The following is a 17,733-nucleotide window of genomic DNA, read 5'->3' on the forward strand; positions in this document are numbered from 1 at the left end:
TTGCTGCATCCCCGGGGCTGGGGCTGGAGCTCACCCATGGGACCAGCCATGCACCAACCAGGGAGTCTGCCCATGACCTCTGCAGACAGACCCCAGGCAAGAAGCCTAAGAGAAAACATCCCAGTAAAATGCAAATGGGAGAAAATAGGGTTTCTTCATCCCCTTTAGGGTTATGCAGGTGGAATTGCTGGGTTTTTCTTACTTTTTGGGACATGGCAGAAAGTGCAATCCCATGTGTCCGAAAAGAACAAGGAAAAGTTAACTTGAAAAAATTAGGAAATACTTCAAACTTCTGTGTTTGCCCAACTGTTCAAATGTTTTCTCCATGCCAGATCCTTCCCTTTACAAAACAAAACAACAAAAGAAAAAATCCTCTAAAAAAAAAAGGAAGAAGGAAAAAAAAAGGCAGCCCAAGGCATCGCTTTGCTGAGTGCAACTTGTACACTGAGGGATATTATGTTGTTGTGCCACTATTGATCCAACCCTTTTGAGGCAAAAAACTCAAACCAAAAAACCCCCTTCCTCATCAGAGCAAAGATACCATGACACAGAGCACTGGTGTGGGGAAAAATACTTCATGCAAGCCTTTGAGCCTGATTGGCTCTTTACTCACATGAGTAAGGCTAAACATCTCTCGTAAGTTTTACGCTGAATTGTATTTTAATAATACTCCATCTCAGTAGTAGTTAGTATGCAAATACCTTTTTTAGGTCCTGATTTCTCTGAAGTTTTAATGATTAGAGTGATTTAGAATTTCTTTCTCTTAAGATAGGTGAATATGAACATTTGGCAAAAGGGGAAGGGAGATTATTCCTGTTAGCTTTTCTGTTCCATTGTTTTTGCTGATGTTCAAATCAGCCTGGCACTTTGGAAATTCAAAGAGTGATCAAAAGATCCTGGCTGTTCTCTCAAAGAAAAAAACTGAGAGCATGAAGAAATTAACCACATGCCCGTATATTTCTACAGCAGCAGCTAATTTGCAGTTTTGCTTGCAAGAAGTTCTCAAATGTGATTTATAAACATCACAGCCTGTATTGTGCTCTCTCAAGGCAAGCTACGTTAATTGTTTTAATCTGATAAGTTCTTACAAATTCTAGGTTTGGGATGCAGGAAGAAACTTGAAAGTGAATACTTTCTTCTATTTTTTTTTTCTTTTTTTTTAAATGCTCAGTGGTTTGGAGTCTACTATAATGCAAAGTAAAGCGTTGTGTTACAAAGGCAGGGAGGATGGGACAGAAGGTTAAAGGGCATCCTGGAAACAAACAGCTGGACCAGTTTATTTAAACAGATACAAGGATGGGGAGCTGACCTCCGTTTGACTTCTAGTGGGAGGAGCAAGAATGTCATTTTATTACTTTGCCCAGAAGGAAAATGTTCTTGTGTCTGAATTCCCCCCAAAGACATCCAAACACTGAGCTGTTTGGCAGAATTGCTACTTATAGAAAATACTTACACAAATGCATAGGAAGAAGGTAACTGTTAAGTACCTGTGTGTAAAATGTTCTTAAAGCAGATATCCCAAACCATAGCATGGGGCAAACAGGTGAGATTATATTTTACCATAGGCACATCTTGTGGATAATTATTGGTAAGCTCTAGATATATAGTTTATTCTAGGATATTAGTATATGAACAATACTATATATATAGTACAGTTTATTATTTTGAGGCACCCCTCCATCTTAAAAGTGCTTGTAGTTTGGAGGAGAAGGAAGAAAAAGTCGTGAAGTTGAGGTTGTATGTGCCTAATGTTGCTCAGCATTTATTTGGGCTAAAACTTATTTCAGTGACCAGTCACTCTCAGAGCTACCTCTCTTCTCCTGCCACACTACCAGGTCCTAGCAGTGGGGCTAGAGAAGGATGGAGAAAACACAGCAAGAGCCTTGCCAGACTCACAAAAAGAAATGGCTGAGGCACTAGGGTTTTGTGGTGTTGTTTTACTTCGAAGAGTTACTGTGAAAATTGCTTTCTGCAAATGCAGATTACAGATATTAAACAATTTTCTAATTGGTCATGGAGCTAAGGCAGCTAATGGGGGGAAAAAAAGCAGGTTTTTTTTAATTGCTTTTTTCACATGTTGTTTGTGCTACACCTGTGCTTATAATGAGAAAGGAAAATTAGTCTAACCTTCTGCTCACATGATTCTAATTTTCATGGTTTGTACAAGATAATGATAAACTGATTTGCAACACTGTTTGCTGGAGTCGAGAGGGGGTGCTTATTGGAAATGTGTAGAAAAAATTGATCCAATACTGTTGCTGACAAAACATGACCTAGTTCAGGTGTAAGGTTTCCAGACTGGCTCCTGGGTTTGGTGCCTTTGAGCCTGTTTCATCAAGACAGGTTTGATAAAGACTCAACATCTTGATTAATTTTTGCAGGAGTTTGGGTAATGGGTGTCAGTGGGGAATGGGAGATAGGAGGAGTCTGAAGTCACTGTGCTGGTCTTTGATGAGGGCAAAAGAAACAGCATGGGGCAGTGGTTTGCTATTCTTCTCTCCTCTAGTGAAGGCAAATGGGTGGGCAGAGCTGATTCCCGTGGAAAGATCCTGGTTGCTTTATCTCTGTGGTAGGAGAGCTCCTGCTAAGCCACCCCAAGCAAAGGCAATGAAAACAAGCATCAACTATTCCCTTTTGTGGACTTTCCTATTCCATTTTACAAGTGTGCTATGATTTAGCCCACACTCACACTTCTTCCTTTACTAGTAAATATTGTGGCATACATTTTTATTATTCTTTTTCTCTCTCACAAAGAGCGCAAAGTCTGGTTATGTAGCTTTGCCATGACTAAGTCTCAATGTAGATTTTTTCCAAATGGATTTTAAGTAAACTTTCTGCTAAATGAAACCTCAAGAGAGATTCTTCAAGTGGTCTTCATTCAGACAGGTTCCCAGCCTCCTGATTTCAGCACCATGAGGAGACCAGGGTACTTGTGATCTATCCCCTTCTTCTGTTTTGCTCCAAATTATTTTGAATATTTCCAAATAAGCATTGCAGGACTAACTGAGGCAAAGAGCTACAAAAACACAAAGAGTGGGCTGCAGATAGCTATTTTTAAAAATGACTGCACCTCCTTTTTTGTTATTTCCAAAGATCTTCTTTTCATTGTTCGGGGGGGGGGGGGGGGGGGGGGGGGAATTTTCAGTAGTCCAGTAATTACAGTTTAACAAGATGTTTGCTGTAAATGGTCAGGCCTAGCTGGAGAAAACAGGATTATAAATTCAATTACTGTAAAGCTATGACCTCGCCTTGACCCCCTCAGACTTTGCATAAAGAGAGGGAGGGGGGAAAAAGCCCACCAAGAAATGGCTAGGAGGAATGCATGGCTCTGAAGTCCCCAGCAGTGTGACTTAGTGGTGATAAAAGTCCAGACATTCCCTCATTTGATGGGGTTCTGCCATCACAGTTCATTATCTTAATAGTGGGCATTAAAAGGGAATCAGGTTTGCAAGAGGTAGGGACAGGTTTTGATAAAGAAAAAAATTGGAAAAAGAAGTCAGAGGACATAAGGCAGAAATGACACTAATGAGGGGGGAGGTAGCAGATGCCCTCATGAGCATCTCGCCGGCTTCACACATTTTTGTTTTTTTGGTGCCCCATTCTGTATTGAGAAGAGTGTTGCTGGCATTGTTTCCTGAAAACTCAGCTAATTCCCCCATGAAAAGATGAAATGGAAGTGTCCAATTGTGGTAAAAAGCAGGCAAACATAAATCAGCTTGGAAACCCCAAGGTTGTGCTCTCAAAGGTCATCCGGGTTAGAGGTTTAGCAGTATTTGCATCCCCATGCAGCCTGATGGAGAGCACCACAGTAAGGCGAGAGGGCTTGGGGATGGGTGGAAGACATCCCTTCCCTAACCATTTGCTTTCCTCTTTTTTCTTGCAGGTTTATTAATGCTAGAAGAAGAATAGTTCAGCCCATGATAGACCAGTCCAATCGAGCAGGCAAGTCCCCAGCAGTAACTGTATTCAAGCCACACAGGCGAAAACCATCCTCTAGCCATTCACCAGGAGGTGCAGTACCTGGTGAATAAGTGAGCAATGAATGCTGGGAATGACTGACAATTAATATGCAAGCAACTTTATTTCATTATGACTAATAATTTTGGAAAAAAAAAGACATTGAAAATTCAAAAAGGGAAAGTAAAATGTTCTGTTCCGTGACCAGACTTTCTGAACACGATCCAAATTATTCTTGTATTTTTTTAGTCATTGTTTGGAGTTTTCCTTCCCAGCTCTTTCTGCTCCTGTGACCACTCCCTGATGCATGGCTTGGTGTGGAATTGCTGTAAACTTTATTACCTGTCAAAAGGGCAAAGGGGTCAGAATCACTTGTGGGACTCAGTAAAGTTCAAAGACGTTCAATGAGGTAGAGCTTTATGTGCTTTAATAACCCAAGCCAGCTTACTTCTGAAGCTAGCTTTTAATGTACAGTGAAAACCTCCAGTTCAGGTAGTGGTACTTGTATAGGGTTGTTTTGTCTTTTGGCTCTTCTTTTGGGATTGCTGAGCACTTGCTGTTTACTTTGGGGGTATTTATTTCTATTTTTTTAAAAGACTTAACATTTCCACACGTTGGCTCTATTTGGGGTCTTGTTTCGTGGCTCTCTGCGGGTGTTTACCATCAAGGATTATCATAGCCCATTACTCCCAGTTGGTTTTGTTTTCTGAGTCTCCCTGCCAAATTCTCCAAATCCATTGTCCAAGATGCCTTTGGGCCACACTTCCTTTTCAAGTACATTTGATTATTTGTCATTAGACGTAAATATCTTGCATGGACCTGTTCAGGTCCTGCCCTTTGAAGGCACAAGGGTGTAATTTAACACACTGAGATTTCAGTGTGACTATTCCAGCCATAAAATCCTGCTCCTATACAGGTTTTTGCATTGACGTCAGCAGCGGCAGCAGCTGGAGCCAGGGCTCCTCATGTCTCAAGATTTCAGTTTGCTAACTTCGTTTCCAAACTTACAGAAGAAAATCAGGCCATAACCAAGTATGCCTGTTAGTCCAACAGCTAAATTCGCACAGTAGATGTTTTCCCCTCTTTTTAGAGCTGGCATCAATAGCCCATGGGTGGGGGGATTGTGTCCTGATGCCATGAGAAGAGGTGACCATATTGGCTGTTGCTAAAAATAAATGTTCTGCACCTTTGCAGTAAGTCAAGGAACACCCTATAACCCCGATGGGCAGCCAATGGGAGGTTTTGTGATGGACGGCCAGCAGCACATGGGCATCCGAGCGCCAGGTAAGCCCCTGGGCAGCATTGCCCACTCATGGGTGGCCTTGGTCACACCACCACAGGTAAACACACCTCCACCCTCTGCCGCTGTCCCCACTGCCTGCTTGCCTCACCTGTCTTCTGCCTACCTTCCACACCACTGGAAACCAGGCGTCTCCTTGCTCGAGCGGTCCTGGACCCTCTGCCGTGCTGTGTTTTGGAAAGGGGCTTTTGGCACTATCTGTTGACTTTGCTCATTTTCTGGCATCTTCTTGGATTTTTATCTCCCTCTAGGACCTATGAGTGGAATGGGCATGAATATGGGCATGGAGGGGCAGTGGCACTACATGTAACCTTCACCTAGGTAACCAATGGCAAAGCCAGGGGGAAGTAAGTACAAACGAGGTCTTTGTTCTCACTTTGTCCGAGGGATATTTGTCTTCTTGCATTTCCCTATGTTCTCCCTGCCCATAGCCTCATGCTTGTTCCTTCCTTTCCATCCATCCATCCTACGCCTGGGCTCCTTTGGGTTTTCTCTCCCTCTGGTTCAGCTCAAGCTTTCCAAGCTCCCAAACCCCCCGCGCGCGCGCGCGCCGTACATCGACGCTGCCGTACATCGACGCCGCCATACATTGATGCTATTATCCATCCCCGAGCACATGACAAAACAAGGAGCAGCCAGGGAGGTGGGGGAGCCCGTCGTCTTGGCAACAGACTGATTTGCAAAATGTAAGCGGTCTGCAGCAGCACAGGGAGAGGAAAGAGCATGTCCCCAAAGTGTCATAAATCTGTCTAACCGCAGTTGATGCATGAGTTACATTTCTCCCGCTAACCTGCAAGACACCAAAAAAGCCAAACAGAGACTTCTCATGGGGTAGGGAAAAAAAAAACCAAGCAAAACCCATCAGCTTCACTTAGTTGCATTTTGGAAAGCAATGGATGAAACTTTGATTTTTTTCTTCTTTTTTTTCAAGTTTATTTCTCTTTGTCTGTCCGTCATAATGGGATTACGTGTGGCAAAGGAAAAAGAGAGAATACAAAATAGAGGTGTGCGCAGCAGGCTATGGAGCTTAGCCCAGGCTAATTGACTATATCCAAATTAAGTATGCCATCACTTGCAGTGTGACAAATGGATTTGACTTATTCGGTATACAAAAATAGAGATCATTAATGCAATCTTCAGTGGCAGACCTCGCAAAGGAAGCCTAGAAAAACTGTCCCAGTTTTTTTTTTTCCTCTTGTCTTTTCCGAGGGAAAAATACATTATATAAATTTTTGGGTTTTGTTTTGTTTTTTTCTTAATAGTTAAGTGGTTTGAAACACCAAGACACTTGGTACCATGTTTAAATGGTGCCTTATTCTGTTTTCTTGCTTTTTTTTCTGGAGTTAAAAGAGTTATTTCAGCATCTTTGTTGTGCCCCCAGCCTGTATTAACATAGGGTTTGAAGTTACCCAGGGCAAGTGTATTTCATAGTAGTCTTCTCTGAGCCCAAGTCAAAACTAAGTTTTAACAATTAGCTGTGAAAACATTCCTCTGAGCTTGGGAATGCAATAGCCTTATTACCTCATCATGAAAATTTCTAGCTTAGTTAATTTAAATATTGTTTCTTAGTTTCTGGGTCAATTAAATTTAAATGATGTATTTTATGCTTCGTGACCAATTAAATTAATAGGTTATTACAAAAAATATTATCATCTTTTTTGATTAAAGAGCTGTGAGTACAGTATATTTTATAAGCAATTTTCATTAGTTCAAAACTGTTCCTTTAGGCTAGATTAAGCAGCTATTCATTGCTAGAGCCTTGAGACCTGATTCCAAGGTGTTCGGCGCATTCACAGCGCGCTCTTACTTAGAACTAAAGCCAATTGAACCTACTTAGCAATAGCGTATGCCTTTCACCCTTGATGATTATGGAGCTTATAGCTCTCCGAAACAATACACCTGTCAGTTCCCATCAGCTACAGCAATCCAAGCAGAAGGCAGAGGCCCACAGAAAGCAGGGGGTTTTATTGTTTTAGGTCCAATTTTTTTCTTATTGTTCTCCCAAACCCACTGAAAGGTTTGACTGAGTTGGGAGTCTGATAGTCTGATTTTTTTGCAGCCAGAGGTAATCTGGGGGGTAAAGAAATAATTGATAACTGTTATTGATTATGTATATATTTTTAATGTGTCTGAAAATACAAGTTTGATTTAGCAATCATACTTAGTAATCCTATCAATTTCGGCTTCATATGAGGCCTTTGTTCAGTGATGTATGTCCTTGCTGGATTGCATCTCTTTGAATGGCACAAATATTTGGGACAGATTCCAAGAGATCAGGCTCAAGAGCTAAATAAATAGCTGTTGATAAACCTTGACACCTATTTAACCCATTGCTTCTCCAAGTCCCTCATTAGCTGCTGCAGATTCTCTGCCTTGTATTCCCAGCGTGCTTTTACAAGTGGGGAGGTGAAGGCAGGTGGCTGGAGTAAGGCCATGGGGAATGGAGCCCACCTGAGAGCCCTCCGTGTGGCATTAGCCATCTTCAGGCTGGCGCTGCTTCTGGCATGCTTCCAGATCAGGAACATCTCCATTACATACATTCCTAACCATAAAAGCAGAAAGCTGTTTTGTCTCCATAAACTCTGTATTTGGAAGGGAGGGGATGTTCTTGGGGGTTCTTTGTGACTTGGGGGCCATTCCTGTTGCCATCATTGTGAGCCCATACACAGACTCCCAGCTCCACAGAGGCAGCGGCACTCACACGCCCATGACTCCGCGCCCCGCCTCGGGCTGGAGCCCGGCCTCCCTGTGCCCCAGCGGAGCAGCTTCGCAGCCCAGTGCCACAGCCAGTCCCCACCATTCACCGCCACCTCTTTCTCTCCCTTTGCAGGGCTGCAAAGTATGCCAGGGGATTATGTGTCTCGGGGTAGTCCAATGGGTATGAATATGGGACAGCCAAGCTATACGCCGCCCCAGATGCCCCCCCATCCTGCTCAGCTGCGTCATGGCCCCCCCATGCATACCTACATTCCTGGACACCCTCACCACCCAGCGATGATGATGCATGGAGGACCACCCCACCCTGGAATGCCCATGTCAGCATCAAGCCCCACAATGCTTCATACCGGCGAGCCAGCAGTGAGCGGACAAGTGATGGACATTCATGCTCAGTAGCTTAAGGGAAATACACGTTGTCTGCAGCGATGGTAGATTTCAAACATTGTCTTTCTGCAATGACTATGGAGTTCTTGGCGTCAACTTTGGACCAAGGGACGTTCCAATTCTTCACAGGGACCCTGAAAAGCAGGAAAACACCAACTGAAGTCAACTTTTGGGGACATGCTGAATACCTATATAAGACATTAAGAAAACAAAGAGTGAAATATTGTAAAATGCTATTATACTGTTATCCATATTACGTTGTTTCTTATAGATTTTTTAAAAAAAATGTGAAATTTTTCCACACTATGTGTGTTGTTTCCATAGCTCTTCACTTCCTCCAGAAGCCTCCTTACATTAAAAAAGAAGCCTTACACTTATCCTGCAAATGACAGAAAGGGCTTATTTGCAGGATTTTTAGAGCATTAAAATAACTATGTCAGGCAGAAGAATCTTTCTTCTATCCTAGGATTTCAGCCATGCGCACTCTTTCTTCCCCCCCCCCCCCCCCCCCGCCCTCCTCCTCTGTCCGTCTTCCCTTTCTCTGCCTTTCTCCCCATCTCTCTCCCTCTCTCTCTTTCTAGCCTGGGGCATGAATTTGCATGTCTAATTCATTTACTCACCATATTTGAATTGGCCTGAACAGATGTAAATCGGGAAGGATGGGAAAAACTGAAGTCATCAACAATGATTAATCAGCTGTTGCAGGCAGTGTCTTAAGGAGACTGGTAGGAGGAAGCATGGAAACGGAAAGGCAGTGTATTTGAAGCCTAATTGTCACATCAGAGCATCCTTGTCCCCATGCAGCAACCACCACCTTGTACATCACTTCCTGTTTTATGCAGCTCAAAACATGGACTGAAGATTTATTTTTAATATGTTGACTTTCTTTCTGGGCAAGACATCGGTCATGTGTGCATTTTTTTTTCCATAGTCCCATCATGGAGCATTTATGTATACATTGTAAATAAATTTTGTGCAAAAAGGACTGGAAAAATGATCTGTATTATTGCAATTTTTTGTAAAAGTAGCAGTTTGGTATGAGTTGGCATGCATACAGATTTACTAAGTGGGATAAGCTAATTATACTTTTGTTGTGGTTAAACAAATGCTTGTTGATAGCCTTTTTCTATCAAGAAACCAAGGAGCTAATTATTATTAATAATAATCATTGCACACTGAGTCTTAGAGTTTCTGATTGAAACAGTTTGGATTGTATAATAACTCAAAGCCCAGTTGTAGTAGTTTGAGTGCAGTAATGAAATCTGAATCTAAAATAAAAACAAATTATTTTTTGTCATGGTGACTCCACTGCTTGCAAAATTTGTTTCCTGTCCCCATGCAGTATTTGTAGCCATTCTATCCCAGGCTGAGAGCCTAGCATCTACAAAATTCAGCTGGCTCTGGAGATGTTACCTATCATTTGCTATTTAAATATCAGCGTCATATTTAAAGAATGTAAAACTAATGCTACGCTGCATAAAGAAACTTTCTTGGAACTTGCACTGTAAATTGTCAGGATGGGAACTGTTGCCTTTTAATAAATGTAATATCATAGGGCATTATTGGACAGAAACTTGTAAATAGTGTTAACCCCCTCTCCCTCCCAAATTATAGTCTAATGCACAGTTCAAATTATTGAGTTTCTTACTGGAATTGAGCATACTGAGGAAGGAGGAAAATAAAACTTGGCAAACATTACCTGGGTAATGCATATCTGTAAGGGGATGAGGTGCTGCTGGACTTCTGCGAGCAAGGCCAGTGCAGACCCTCATTAACCAATTTCCTCTCGTATTTGTGCTTTCTGCATCACAGCCAGTGTGAGTGGGAGAGCTCCAGCCGGCCTGTGCAGGCTGCGAGACCTCGTTTGCTTTAAGTCAAGTCACAGCTACAGAAGAAAAAATAGAGATTCCCCGGGCTAGGAAAATGACACGAATATCTTAATTAAGGCAAAATAGTGCAACCCCCAGCCAGCCAGCCTCTCCCAAGCCGGGCGGCAGCCCCCGCGGGAGGGGTCCCGGGTTGCAGGGCAGACTCCCGGGGGGCCCCTGCTCTGCGCGTCCCCCGGGGTACCCCTGGGCTGGGCGGAGACAGGGGTGCAGGCAGAGCTGCAGGCAGGCAGTGCAGACCTTTCTGAATGAATCAGGCCACCAAAGGGGGACCTCTCCTCCCCGGCTGGGACTTCCTCTCACAATTTTTTTTTTTTTAAACTCTGAATTTTTTAATTTTTTTTTTTTGCCTCCTCTTTTTCCCCCGTTTTTTTAAAGGGCCGCTGTACCGCCAAGGAGGCTGAACATCCCGGCTCCTTCTTTGTGAGGCCGGAGTAATGACATTTTTCTGCCAAAACGTGGATGAACGGGGCTCGCTTTTTTGCTTTTGTTCTTTGGTTTTGTTTCGTTTTGTTTGTTTTGTTTTTATGTGTTTGGGTTTTTTGGGTTTTTTAAAGATTTCTTGAAAGACAAAAACAAACCGCCCTCTCGCAGGCGAGGGCACACGCGTCCCTTCTCCTCGCAGCCGCCGCGAAGTGGGGCACAGACCTTCCTCCATGGGACCTTTTTTTTTTTGAGGGGGCACATTTCAAATTAAATCCAGTATTACATCCCAAGACATTTAATCAGCTGTAATTATAACACATTCAAAATGAAGAATATGCCTTGACAGTATTTTTATTGTTATTGTTCATCGCATGATGTTAGACAGCTTCAGAGGCACAGGAAAGAGAAGTAAACGGGTTACAAATAGGGAATTATCCCTCGTTTAGCATTAAAATTCATTTAGATAAAATTGCCACAAACATTTAAATGGGAAGATTAGTTCCCCCTCACGCCTTATTGCACTCTCTCAATGGCTCCGTTAAGAACATTTTACACGTTGGAAATTCCGCCTTTTCGGGCCGCTCGCTGTTTCCTAGCTACCCTCCTTTCACCGCACCGGGGGGGCCCGGAGAGGCCCGGCAGGGCCGCCCGGCTGCGCCTCCGCTGCTCTCCGCGGCCCTGGAGGCTGCGCGGGGCTGCGCGGGGGCGGAGTGCGGGAGCGGGCGCGGCTCGCAGCCCCGCTGTCCTGCCGCTGCCCGCCGCCGAGGAGCAGCAGCAGCAGGAGGAGGAGGAGGAGGACGAGAAGAAGGAGGAGGAGGAGGAGGACGAGAAGAAGGAGGAGGAGGAGGAGGAGGAGGAGGAGGAGGAAAGCCGTCTTCGACTGCCATCTCTTGGGGGCTCGGGAGAGTGACCGGGGGGGGGGAATGCGGGGGCTTCGGGGCGGCCCGCGGAGCGCCGCGGATGTTGCGCGTTGCCGGACTAAAGTTTGAGCAGCCTTCAGCGACGCTCTGTTTTGTTGGTTTTGGTTTGGGGTGGTTTTTTTGTTTGTTTTTTTGTTTTGGTTTTCTTTTGTTGTTGTTGGGGTTTCTTTTTATTTATTTTTTTTTTATATTGGCCCCGATTTCCCGCGTCCCCCTCTTATTTTTGTGCCTCCCCCGGGCGCAGTGCCCCGCGGAGCCGGGTGCGTGCGCTGCCGCGCAAGGCGAGCGCAGCGCTCTTGCACCCTTTCAGCGGCTGGAGAGGGGCCAGACCCCTCAGCGCGGAGTTCGAGCGCACCGCTGCGCGGGGCCTGCCCTGCGTCTGGTCTGGGCACCCTCACCCGCAAGCGGGTTTTTCTGGGGGGACAGCAAATTCCAGCCAAGCTGAGCGGGGCAGACCTCGTCCCACTCCAGGCAGAGGGACTCGTGTGGGGTGTGCCTGCCCTGCCGGCTCGCCCGGGCTACCCGCAGCCACTGGTGCTTTTGGGCTCAGAAGCGGCACTTTTCGGCCGCGCTGTGATTTCCACTCCTCGCGCTGTTGCGCGTACAGTTCCCGCTACTGGGGCCTTGCTCCGCGCGTCCTAAACCTGCGTGGAAAACAGAAAAATACTTTTCTACTCCCCTGACCTTGCTACGCTGCCCGTGATGATAACGTATATATATTTATATTTATAGTCATATATAAAATCGAACGGACGTTTCCCGCAGGCCGGGAGGAGGCGGCTGTCCCCGGCCGCAGGCAGGGACGAGCTGTGCGTGGCGCGGAGCGGGGGCGATCGCGCCTGGGGTGGGAGCTCCCGGTGCCTCCTGGAGGCGGCTGCTCAACTCCCGGCCCGGGCTGGTGCTTTATGTGTGACAGCCAGCAAACCCTCCCCGTCCCTTTAATGCGTGTGGAAATACCCGCATGCCTGTGTGGCAGCTGCTTCCAAAGCCCCAACTAACTCTTTTGGAAGAGCAGGGCGAAAAGAGTGAAAGGCGAAAGAAAGACTGTTCATTTTTTTCCTTTGGTGCCATTTTGGATGTCATCTGTTACCTTGGTGACTGTGCTCAGCCCCCAAAGCCCCTGGATTGTTAGGGAAAAAAAAAAAAAAAAAAAAAAAAGCATGCTATTTCTGCACCGTCATTTATCACTGTCACCGCATAATGATTCCCCTCGCAGCTCCTTATTGATGTTTGTAATTGCATTATCTCATAAAGGGAGGGGGTGGCGGGCCGGGATGATCAATGGAACCGCGCCGTGCATGCCGGGGTCAGGGGCTGCGGGAGGCGGCGGGCCCCCCCGGACCCTCCCGGCCCCGGACCCCCCCGGCCCCGCTCCCCGCCTGGCAGACAAGTCCCGGGCAGCGCCCGGAGCGCGGCCCCGGCAGCCGGCGTGCAGAGCCAGTGCAGCTCCCGGCGGGGCCGTCCTGCTGGGACCCCCCAGTCCGGGGGGTAGAAGTGGGGGGAAAAAAATAGGGCTCTAGCAAGGGAAAAAAATTAAAGTGGGTGTAATGTGATTTGGCTGGGAAAAAAACCCATTGGTGAATTCTACCCCCAAATCCCGAATACCCGCATGGAGGACTGCGGTGCGGGGGTGCTGCGGTGGGACTCCTCGGGGGCCCTTCGCCGCGGTATCCCCTCGGCCGCGGGGGATGCGCGGGGCCCCCGAGGCGCGGAGTGGCGGCCGCCCCGGGGAAAGGTCCGGCGGCGGGGAGCGCTGACGGGCGCACCGGGTGAGCTGGGGAGGGTGGAACAGGACGGGCACGGGCCCCCCTCGGCGAGGAGGGGAAGGTCCAAGAAACGGGGCTCGTTTTCTGCACTTAGCTGGTTTTTGTACCGGTTTCTTTTTGCCGAGCGCTCTTTAGAGACGGCAGCGCTGCCGCAAACCCCCAAACCGGAGCAGCCCACGGGGGATTTTCCTCCTCTCCTTTCTCTCTTCCTCGGCTCTATAAAGATTACCAACGAAGTAAAGATTAACTCCATTCTCCCCCTCGTCGCCCCGCAAAATGAACTCCATGCACTGAACCCAAAAGTTCAAAGAATTATTTCCCAGCCATTTTCCCAGAGGACGAGCCATTGCACCCCATAACCCGGACTTGGGGGTACCAAAGCCGAGCCAGAACAGAAGGATGCTGGTTTTGCCACAACCATCCTAGGCAGTCCCCGAGCCTCCCTTTCAGGCGCCGCGCTAAACCGAGGGGGGAGAGCAAAATCCTTCATGTCCTTCACCGCATTGATCAGCTCTCTCCCCAGGTTTCCCCCTCTTTAATCTTCCCTTGGAAATTTAGCAACGCTTTAATTTGGAGGTAATACAGCCAAGTGTTATTGCTCTTTTTCCTATACCTACATATATAGAGAAAAGGAAAAAAAATACACACACACACACATATATATATTTTCCGTATTTCTTCCAGGAATGAGGGTTGGCGCTACGAATAGCCTTGTAAAAAATCGCCGGTTGTCTGCTTTTACGTAAACATTCATGATTCCAAATAAACTTTCTAAAAATTTCAATTTGAAAGTGAAGCGGTCGGCAGTTCAAAGGCATTGTACTTAAAATTTCAAATGTGAACTAATCCAACTTTGCTATCTTTTCCCTTTTCCTCGTCTGATAGTTTGCAATCTGGAGCTCCATACATTAAAAAAAAAAATATTTAGTGCCATAGCCCACGGTTAAAATAGTGAAAAATTAGTCTCGTTTCAGAAATTATTTATTTATAGAACGAACATGATTAAAACATAAAAAACACACAAACTGCAGCTGCAACAAAAAAACCCCACCGTGATTTACGATTATTAAATCTTTGATTGCCATGTTAATGTTTCTTTTTCTACCTTTCATTTGCATTTTAATCTATCGAATCTTTACAATTTTGCTGCCTCCTACTCGAATGATTGATTACACATCTGAAAGAGGGAAAAAAAATCCTAAGCTTTCTAGGCGAGCTTCTATCTTTCCTCCCCCCTTCCCTTTGCTGGTTTGCTTTCTGAAACCTTCCTCAACAATGTTAATGCAAGCAGGACAAATTAATTATGCTCTTTTAAATGTCAAAGGTATAAATAAAAATGCTTCCACCCCTCCTTTTCCTCTCCTTTGCTTCTGCCTCAAATGGGAATATTTTTCCAAGCCGCTTGTTTTAAAAGCAAGAAGGAATCACCCCGGTAAAATACAATTTAAAAAAATACTTGCAGCATCCTGAGTGTAAATAAATATTATTGCGTGGACATTTATCTATGGAATAGGGGGGGGGGGGAAAGAACCAGAGAGGCAGCGGGAGTCAGGGAGCCGTGGTGAAATCTCCCTGGCGCAGCGGCAGTGCTTTCCTTCTCTTCTGAGCCTTTGCTCTGGGGCTGTTCCCCGGCCCCCCCACCCCCCCCCCCCAAAAAAAAAACCCCTCACACAAGAAAAGGGGGTGGTCAAGGTTCAGCCCGCAACAAGAGAGGAACATCCCTGTGGGCAGGGGTAGGGGGTAGAAGGAGTGGGGTGGCGGTGTAGGAACGTGATGGTCCCAAAGCAGGGGTCCCACCTGCTGGCAGGGGGTGCTCAGGCGGGGTTGCCCATGGGGGACACCTACCTGGGGGCCGCCCACGGACGGGGGAGACCCACTCGGGGAATGTCCACAGGTGGACACTGAGCTGGGAGATGCCCATAAAGGGACCACCGTGCCGGGGATATGCCCTCGAGGGGATGCCCACGGCGGGTCACCCAGCCAGGGGATGTCCACGCGAGATGGGCCCCCCGAGGATGCCCGCCCGGCGAACGGGGCTGAAGGCAGCCCGCGGGAAGGACTGGCACCTGCGGGGGCCGACAGGCGCCTCTTTGGGGAGGAATCATCAGGAAAAATGGAAAGGAGAGCGTAGGGCGGGACAGGCGGAGGCAGCGGCGCGGAGGCTCCGCACCTGCGGCCCGGGAGCGACCCGCGAGGGCCGGGCAGACAGGGAAGATTTAGAGGCGAAGAGATGGCAGATTGTTAAGAAAGTAATAGTAAGGTGTCCCATATACTACAGTTTTATTGTGGGGTAGTAACTACTAGATTTATTTATTGCCGAGGCAATATAGTAAAGATAATGACCGCAAACTCAAGATAAATGCTTACGCCCATAGCTGGTCAATTCTTTTTTATTTAAGAGAGTGATCCGGAGAGGTGAAAGTCATCTTCTCCCGACCACAAATATCAGTCTTGGTTTCCACCAGGTTATAAACATGACATGCAAATAATGGAGCTGCTGCCGGGCGCGGAGAGTTTGGGGTCGGGAGGTAGGGAGGTGCCCCTTCCCTTGGCATTCCCCCTCTCCGAAGCACCCGCAGAGGACAGCACCGAGGCGAAACAACTGGGGAACGAGTCTCCCCACGGGGGAAGTGGGGAGAAGGACAAAAACACCCCACCCTCTCAAGCCCGTGGGGAAATGCCACTTGCGAGGGGAAGCGCCCGGCTGTGCTCCGCACCCGCCGCCGCCCCCGCGCCCCTGCCCAGGGCGATCGAGTGTCAGCCCCACAATGGGCGCTTCTACTCCTGGGCGCTTTGATCCTTGCACGGCCGGGGAAAAAGCCACCTGACAGGGATCTGCGACGGGCGGGAGAGAGGAAAAGAGAGAGAATGAAGGGGAAAAAAAAAAAAAAAAGAAAAAAAAAAGAAAAAAAGGAGGAAGAGTTGAGCCGTACAATTTCGTGGTTTGTGAGCAGGGTAAAATTATAAGGTTGAAAAGTGCGAACAATCCTCCTCAATCTTTTACAACACCAGCGCTGCTGTCAGCCTTAGCCAGAACCTCCCTTTCTAGCCGATCGTGAGTTATCCTTTCCCCAGCCTCCTGCCTTCGCTCTCCCCGCAGGACGGGCAGCTCCTGCCTCCTCCAGCCGCGGCCGAGCGCATCTCCCCGCGCTGCGCGGGTGCTGCGCGCCGCGCAAGGAGCCGCTTGAGCAGCGGGCAGCGCTGCGCGTTCTCCTCCCCAGCACGGCAACTCCTCTGCCGCACTTCAAAGGGTGATAACCTAATTGCTTCCAGAGTTTAAAAGTAATTAAGCTATATTAAATGAACTTAAATAAAACCGGTTTGCCGCGCACTGGGTCCCCTTGTCCTTCAGAGGGTAAATTGAAATCCTGTTTCTGGAGAAACTGCATTAAAAATCTTGCATTTGTATAACGTATGTGAAAAATGTAAACAGATTTCGTTTTTGAAAGGGTATGGGTAAAGTGGTGGCAATTATGTATAATTAATGCTGAAGGGAAAATGAACACATAATAGGTTCCAAAGATTAAACCATCTGTAACTATCAGGGGAACTTTTAAAGTTTTTCTTTTCCTTTTTCTTTCCTTTGCAAAAAATACATCTATTTCCTTTCACTAAGGATTTTTATATGTTAAAATTCAAGTCAATGCTTTCATCTCTGAAGTATTCTGATTTGAGAAACAAATCCCTAAAACGTTTCAGCAATTCTCAATCTACAACTTTGAAGATCATCCAATATAAAAATAAATGGAATGGTAATTTTAACCATTATTAATGTTTGTGGCACTTAATTTAGTTAGGTGCTGGTTTTCCATTTTTGATTACACCATAAGGAAATTATTTTGCTAAGAAATGTTGAGATAAAGTATAGGCATTCCCACACATTCTTTATATTTTTTCTGGCATGTATTTATTATAGTCTACTCAATCTATTTTAATTTCTAGGTAATGCATCATCACTGGAGCAAATTTTTTTTGCCCAGCAACATGTTTGCAAGGGTAGAACCAGACTGCAAAAATTTAGGTCCTGCACATCTGTACACAACATGAAACACAAGCAAATATAAATTTAAATACATGTTTCCTACTATCTCAGATAGACTTCACAGAAGTAAACCCAGTGCCTTTAACATTTGCAAAGGTAGGATTGTATCTAACTTTAGCAACACTCATAGGTGTTGAGGTGCAGTGTGAGCTGCAACTTCTGTCAGCAACTGTGTTTTTTCGATAACAGTAATTCTTAAGGTGTGAAGGTAGTGTTGCTAAACCTCGTGGATGAACAGACTAGTTGGTTTGCAGAACTGATGGCTAGAGAAAATAAATGCATTTGCACAGAAAGAACAGTTATAATTAGCAGGAACTGAAGTTTAAACTGCTCT

The 17,733-nt window shown here is 46.2% G+C and overlaps 1 protein-coding gene and 1 long non-coding RNA gene across 6 annotated transcripts in view; one reads left to right on the forward strand and one right to left on the reverse strand.

Moving 5' to 3' along the window:
- Positions 1 to 9,656, forward strand: part of MEIS1 (Meis homeobox 1) — a 108,033-nt gene extending 98,377 nt beyond the window's left edge. For 4 of the 5 annotated variants that reach the window (XM_071424953.1, XM_071424962.1, XM_071424971.1 and 1 more), the window contains 4 exons: positions 3,884 to 3,946; positions 5,156 to 5,241; positions 5,509 to 5,604; positions 8,088 to 8,228. In XM_071424953.1, the coding sequence (XP_071281054.1) occupies positions 3,884 to 3,946; positions 5,156 to 5,241; positions 5,509 to 5,567 (208 nt within the window). In that variant the 3' untranslated portion in view covers positions 5,568 to 5,604; positions 8,088 to 8,228. Of the gene's footprint in view, positions 1 to 3,883; positions 3,947 to 5,155; positions 5,242 to 5,508; positions 5,605 to 8,087 lie in introns of all 5 variants that reach the window. The other variant, XM_071424991.1, reaches the window with a different exon arrangement.
- On the reverse strand, positions 3,935 to 8,094 carry LOC139589033 (uncharacterized). Its single transcript, XR_011678913.1, has 3 exons — positions 7,709 to 8,094; positions 5,364 to 5,511; positions 3,935 to 4,299 (listed from the first exon to the last, which is right to left on the reverse strand). It is a non-coding gene; the product is annotated as an uncharacterized lncRNA (long non-coding RNA).
- Positions 9,657 to 17,733: the final 8,077 nt, after the last annotated feature.

The sequence above is a fragment of the Agelaius tricolor genome, unplaced genomic scaffold, assembly GCF_023055355.1.
Source record: "Agelaius tricolor isolate 1412-34295 unplaced genomic scaffold, bAgeTri1.0.p SCAF_1, whole genome shotgun sequence".
Classification (NCBI taxonomy): Eukaryota; Metazoa; Chordata; class Aves; order Passeriformes; family Icteridae; genus Agelaius; species Agelaius tricolor.